This window comes from Orycteropus afer, unplaced genomic scaffold (assembly GCF_000298275.1).
Source record: "Orycteropus afer afer isolate SDZICR_OR568_19922 unplaced genomic scaffold, OryAfe1.0 scaffold00403, whole genome shotgun sequence".
Classification (NCBI taxonomy): Eukaryota; Metazoa; Chordata; class Mammalia; order Tubulidentata; family Orycteropodidae; genus Orycteropus; species Orycteropus afer.
The window spans coordinates 2,169,903-2,177,104 of NW_006921990.1; the positions used below are offsets into that span (position 1 = coordinate 2,169,903).

At 40.5% G+C, this 7,202-nt stretch overlaps 1 protein-coding gene across 1 annotated transcript in view; it reads right to left on the reverse strand.

The window, feature by feature from the left end:
- SLC9B1 (solute carrier family 9 member B1) overlaps positions 1-7,202 on the reverse strand; it is a 145,777-nt gene that overhangs the window by 13,029 nt on the left and 125,546 nt on the right. The window contains exon 6 of the mRNA XM_007953654.1: positions 3,074-3,249. Coding sequence (XP_007951845.1) covers positions 3,074-3,249 — 176 coding nt within the window. The remainder of the gene's footprint in view (positions 1-3,073; positions 3,250-7,202) is intronic.

Genomic DNA, 7,202 nt, shown 5'->3' on the forward strand with positions numbered 1-7,202 from the left:
TTGAATAATAGTCATATTAACAGGTCTTCCTTGTAGGCATATGGATATTATCCTATCACTGACAGCATTGTACTTCAGGACAGATCTTGAAGCATCCTTTGTGATGATGAATGCCACGCCACTCCTGTTTAAACTGTCATTCCCGGCATAGTAGATCACATGGTTGTCTGATTCAAAATGGCCAAAACCAGTCCATTTCAGCTCACTAATGCTGAGGATATCAATCTTTATGTGTTCCATTTCAGTTTTGACTACTTGCAATTTTCCTAGATTCATACTTTGTACATTCCATATTCTGATGATTAATGGATGTCTGTAGCTGTTTCTCCTCAATTTGAGTGGTGCTACATCAGTAAATGGAGGTCTTGAAAGCTTTACCTTATCCGTAGGAGTAAGGCTGGGTTTACTCAGATGATGCTGCTCTTTCCCAGTCCTATTTTGAGAGCCTTCTAACCTAACCAGATGATTCATAAGTTGCACAGTAATGTATCAAACAGTGTTTCTTTGCTATTCATAAGGTTTTCCCTGGCCAATTATTTGAGAAGTAGATGGTCTCTTCCTTCTTCCTAGTCATCTCAGTCTGTAAGCTGGGATGATACCTGTGCACCATGTGCATCCTGCTGGGTTAGAAACACCAGTGGCTCAGCCTTAAAACTCACATCAACACGTCACCATGGTAGGAGAAACTGACAGACAAGTTTGCCTCCCTTTTGGAAACCTCTTGTACCACCCTTACCTGTGTCCCTGTGGCTGACTCCTCCTCTGTCCAGATTCCTAGGCCTTTTAATCCCCTTTCTCCCGCTCTCCTGCCCTGCTTCTTTGGGCATGCCTGAGTTCCTCTCCTCACCTGGATCCCTGCAGCTAACTGCTCCTCTGTCCGAGTTCCTGGCTTTTAATCCCCTTTTTCCTGCTCTCCCGCCCTGCTGCTTTGTGTGTGCTTGAGTTCCCTCTCCTCACCTGGATCCCAGCCTGTAAAAGGAGCCCTGGTGGGGAAGTGGTTAAGAGCTCCACTGCTAACTGAAAGATTGCCAGTTCCAACCCACTAGCTGCTCTGCAAGAGAAAGATGTGGCAGTCTGCTTCTGTAAAGACTTACAGCCTTGGAATCTGTACAGGGCAGTTCTACTATGTCCTATAGCATCACTGAGTCAGAATCAATTTGATGGCAGTGGGTTTTCAATGTGAAAATGCTTACTTTTACAATATGTATAGAGGGACATTCAAGACAAGACATCATCTTAGGGGTCAGATTTGTGTAGGATGTTGTCTATTACTATCATAAGGGCACAAAGTTCTCCAGGTTCTCTATATATTTAAGTTGTCTTAGTAATAGAGCAATCAGTTTTATAAGGATGCCCAGAATATGTTTCAAAAATAGCTCTTTTAAATATTAGTAATATTAATGATACTGTTGCTTAAAATTTTCTAATGAAAACAGTAATAAAATTCCAAAGTAATCTGAGAAAATAGTGATAATGTGGGTAATATTTTTAATTGCAACATGGTTATTAATATGTCCATCAAGTAGTGCTTTTTTTCTTCTTTATGAATGTTTATTACACTTTTACTACTTAAAAGTTAAAGAGCAAAATTTTTAAATTTTAGCATTATTAAAAACAAACTCACTGCCATTGAATTGGTTCCAACTCATACTGTCCCCTATTCAGTTTCCAAGGCTGTAAATCTTTGTGGAAGTTGATTGCCTCATCTTCAATCTGCAAAGTGGCTGGTGGGTTTGAACCACTGACTGTCTGGTTGGCAGCCCAGTGCCTTACACACTGCATCACTAGAGCTCCTTATAGTACATGGAAGTAATTCCTCAGTATTCTGAGCTGTTACATTGCTTCTTTGGTCTTTATATATTTGGGATATTCAGCATTCATTTTTACTGATACATTTAATAATAGTACTAAACTTACAGCAGAATATAATTCAGGAAAAATATTTTCAGTTATCATATATTCTAGTAAAACTTTGTACCATGATTTAGGCAAATTTCAAAAGTTCTTTGGAAACATTTGACAATCTATGACAATAATTTTGACAAGCATTTTTTTTCTTTCTCTTTTATCAAGACCTCAAATATTAGGTAAAGTATGCTCTTTTTTTTTCAAGAAACATTTTATTGTGTTTTAGATGAAAGTTTACACAGCAAAATAGAATCTCATTGAACAATCCATATGCAAATTGTTCCGTAACATTGTTTACAGTCCCCACAGTGTGTCAGCACTCTCACCATTTCTACCCCACTATTCCATCCATCCAGTTTCCCTAACTTCCCTGCCTTCTCATCTTTGCTTTTGGTAAATCTTGATCATGCGGCAAGTAGTGCCTTCCTAAAGTAATGAAATTTCTTCCTGGTCTAGAATGAGATCTCTATGAAGAATAAAAAAGTCTTAACAAATTAAGAAGAAAAACAAGAAACCTTGTTTAGAGAGTTTTTTTGGTTACCAAGTGCTGCTCTAACAGAAATACCACAAATGGGATCTTTAGCAAACAGGAGTTTATTCTCTTACAATTTTGGAGGTTAGAAGTCCGAGTTCCACATGCCAGGCTCTAGGGACTGGGTGAAAGCCCAATGACCTTGTGCTTCAGTTCTGCCCCTTGCTCTCAGCTCACTGAAGTGAGAGGCATCTCTTCATTCAGGCAGCTGCTAGCTGCTGAGGCTGACAAACCCAAGGTTGACAAGTGAAAAGGCACAGTCCTGACATTACCACACATGGCAGGCCATTAATTCAAGTCCATTAAAAGTCCCAAGATCAGCAGGGCAACATGGGAGGCTGCTGAACAACAACTCAGCTACATGCAGGGTTCAAACATGCCACCAGCTGGAGACCTGCCTCAAAGTTGCTTCTTATATAATGGATGCAGACCACATCCCTAAAGCAGCTACTCAGCTGCTCCAATAGATTCTACCATGGAGTTAATTACCAATCTCACCATGAGGAATAACTGTATCTAGCTGTCCAGCTACTCAACCAGGCCCAGCCAAGTTGACACACAAACTTAACTGTCACAGAGCGGTAATAGGAAAGGCTGTGAATGATATGGCGGCTGTTGCACTATCTTGTTTACCTGAGGAGAAGACGATGCTCATGCATACATTGAATCCAGTGATAGCCAGAATGTCATCCAAACTGCTAGCAGCTATTAGTAACGTTGGAATGCCTTTCTCAATACCATATCCATGTTCTTGCAAAAACAGCATAGAAGGGACAACAACAGCAGGAGAGACAGCACCTACTACAAAACTGAAATAAAGATATTCAAAACTAATTTTAAAACATTCTTTTAAACCGAATAGTGTTTTATCGTAAACTATACAACAAATGGGAGCTCTGGTGGCATAGTGCCTAAGGCATTTAACTGCTAACCAGAAGGCTGGCAGTTCAAACCCACCAGCCACTCCTTGGAAGGAAGATTGGGCAATCTACTTTCATAGAGATACTGCCTTGGAAATCCAAGAATGGGTGGCAAGGAGTCGAATTGACTTGATGGCAGTGAATTTGGTTTTGGTATACAACAAACATATTAACCTTTACAACCATTTCAAATGCACAATTTCTGCTTTTGCATGAATGCCATTTAATTGGCATAATTTTTCATGCATCTTTAGTGCTGGTTGAAATCTTTCAGAGATTTGGCTCAACGTGTTGGGCTGAGCATAAATTGCAGCCTCTTTTTCAATACCTAAATCCTCTGAAAGGAAGATATAAAATTAATAGGAAAATCCTTAACCTAACTGAAATACAAAAGTGGAACTCTTACTGGATAAGAAACTACATGTATTCCAAGAAGATAAGAGGCAATTTGGGATTTTAAAAGGAAACCATATTGCAAAATGTGTGTAAGTAATGGTTACTGCAAAGGATACGAAACACTTCTAAGGGTGCTCCAACCCAAGAAACAGCAGATACTGGGAATAGCTAGGGACTCTGGTGGCATAGTGGCCAAGGCATTTGAGTGCTAACCAGAAGGCTGGCAGTTCAAATCCACCAGCACCAGCCACTCCTCAGAAGGAAGGTTGGGCAATCTACTTCTGTAGTGATATTGCCTTGGAAGCCCAAAGAGGGGTCACTATGAGTCAGTTCCAACTCGACAGGAGTGAATGAGTTTTGGGGAAATAATAGGTGATTCTTTGGAATACCACTGTGAGAACAGCCAGAAATGCTACCCTCCGCACTATTTCCACCTCTCAAACAAGGCAGTAAGGAGCAGAGATGTCTGTCCCCAAGAAGGTACAATGAATGTGAGCACTTAAGTGACAAAACATAAACACGGAAATTCCTGGGGCAGCTGATGGCAGAAATGAGGAATGGAGAAAGTCCTGTTCAGAACTTTGCCTCAACTCTTCCACATTTACTTTATAAAGGCTGAAGTATACCCTGTGTAGAGATGCTATGGATATTCCACCAAACCCCATTTCCAGGCCAGCACACCCCTCCACCAGCAGCTGCATGTTGGCTGCTACCCACCCACACCTGAATCTTTCTTGGGAGACTTGCCCTGGCAGACAAGAGTCCATCTTGGAATGGTAGGGAGGTTTTGCCTCCTTTTCTATCCTACCCCCAGGCAGCTCCTGCCAATGACTAACTAATGTGTTGTTGTTGTTGTTGTTAGGTGCCGCTGTGTTGGCTCTGACTTATGGAGAAACTATATGCAACAGAATGAAACACTGCCTGGTCTTGTGCCAGCCTCCAAATCCTTGCCACACCTAAGCCAATCATTGCAGCCACTGTATCAATCCATCTCATTGAGGGCTTTCCCCTTTTTCATTGACCCTCCACTTTACCAAGCATGATATCCTTCTCCAAGGATTTCCCTTCTGACAATATGACCAAAGTAGGTCAGACGAAGTCTGACCATTCTCACTTCCAAGAAGCATTCTGGCTGCACTTGTAGGACAGATTTGTTCATTCTTCAGGCAGTCCACAGTACTTTCAGTATTCTTCACCAACACCACAAATCAAAAGCATCAACTCCTCTTCAGTCTTCCTTATTCATTGTCCAGCTCTCACATGCATATGAGGTGATTGAAAAATACCATGGTGTGGGTTAAGTGCACCTTAGTCTTCAAGGAGACGTCTTTGCTCTTCATCATTTTAAAGACTTCTTTCACAGCCGATTTGCCCAGTGCAGTATGTTGTCTTATGTCTTGACTGCTGTTTCCATGGGAGTTGATTGTGGAACCCAGTAATATTAAATCTTTGACAATTTCAATCTTTTCTCCATTTATCATAATGCTACTTATTGGTCCAGTTGTAAGGATTTTCATTTTCCTTATGTTGAGGTGTAATCCACACTGCAGACTGTAGTCTTTAATGTTCATCAGAAAGTGCTTCAAGTCATTCTCACTTTCAGCAAGCAAAGTTGTGTCATCTGCGTATCACAGCTTCTTAATGAGTCTTCCTCCAATCCTGATACCACCTTCTTCTTCACATAATCCAGCTTCTTAGATTATTTGCTCAGCATACAGATTGAATAAGCATGGTGAAATGATACAACCCTGACACACTCCCTTCCTGATTTTAAACCATGCAGTATCCCTTTGTTCTCTTCAAACAACAGCCTCCTGATCTATGTACAGGTTCCTCATGAGCACAATGAAGTGTTCTGGAATTCCCATTCTTCTTAATGTTATCCATAATTTATTATGATCCATACAATCAAATGTCTTTGAATAGTCAATAAAGCACAAGTAAACATCTTTCTGGTATTCTTTGATTTCAGCCAAGATCTATCTGATGTCAGCAATGATATGCCCCATTCCACAGCCTCTTCTGAATCCAGCTTGCATTTCTGGAAGTTCTCTTTCAATATACTGCTGCAACCGTTTTTGAATTATCTTCAGTAAGATTTTACTTGTGTGTGATATTAATGATATTGTTCAATAATTTCCACATTCTGTGGGATCCCCTTTCTTTGGAATGGGTACAAATATGGATCTTTTCTAGTCAGTTGGCCACATAGCTGCCTTCCAAGTTTCTTGGCATAACCAAGTGAGTGCCTCCAGCGCAGCATCCATTTGTTGAAACTTCTCAATGGATATTCTGTCAATTCCTGGAGCCTTGTTCACCATTCCTTCAGTGGAGCTTCGACTTTTTCCTTCAATATCATTGGTTCTTGATCACATGGCACCTCCTGAAATGGATGAAGATCTACCAGTTCTTCTTGGTACAGTGACTCTGTGTATTCCTTCCATCTTCTTTTGATGCTTCCTGCATCATTCAGTATTTTTCCTGTATAATCTTTCAATATTGCAACTCAAGCCTTGAATGTTTTCTTTAGGTCTTCCAGCTTGAGAAATGCTGAGTGTGTTCTTCCCTTTTGTTTTTCTAACTCCATTATCTTTGCACATTTCATTACAATAATTGACTTTGTCTTCTCGAGCTGCTCTTTGAAATCTTCTATTCAGCTCTTTTCTCTCATCATTTTTTCCATTTGCTTTAGCTATTCTCTATTCAAAGGAACATCTCAGAGTGTCTTCTGACATCCATTTTGGTCTTTTCTTCCTTTCCTGTCTTTTAAATGACCTTTTGCTTTCTTCATGGAAGAATCTTGATGTCACCCACAATGCCTCTGGTTTTCAGGCATTGGTGTTTGATGCATCAAATTGATTCTTTAGATGGTCTCTAAATTTAGGAGGGATATAAGCAAGGTCATATTTTGTCTCTTGTGGGCTTGTTTTAATTGTCTTCAGTTTCAACTTGAACTTACATATGAGCAACTGATGGTCTGTTCCATAGTCAGCTCCTGGACTTGTTTTGGCTGAAGATACTGAGCTTTTCCATTGTCTCTTGACACAGATATAGTTTATCTGATTCCTGTGTACTCTGTCTGGTGAAGTCCACATGTATATCTGCCATTTGTGTTGTTGAAAAAAGATATTTGCAATCAATAAGTCATTGTTGTTGTTTGCCGTCGAGCCGGACCTGACTCATAGCGACCCCTCCTTGGGTTTCTGAGGCACTATCACTACGGAAGTAGATTGCCCCATCTTCCTTCCAAGGAGTGCTGGTGGATTTGAACCACCAGCCTTCTGGTTAGCAGTCAAGTGCCGTAGCCACTATGCTACCAGAGCTCCCAATAAGTCATTGGTCTTGTAAAATTCTATACTGCAATCTCCAGTGTTATTTCTATCATCAAGGCCAAATTTTCCAACTACTGGTTATTCTTCTTTGTTTCCAACTTTTGCATTCCAATC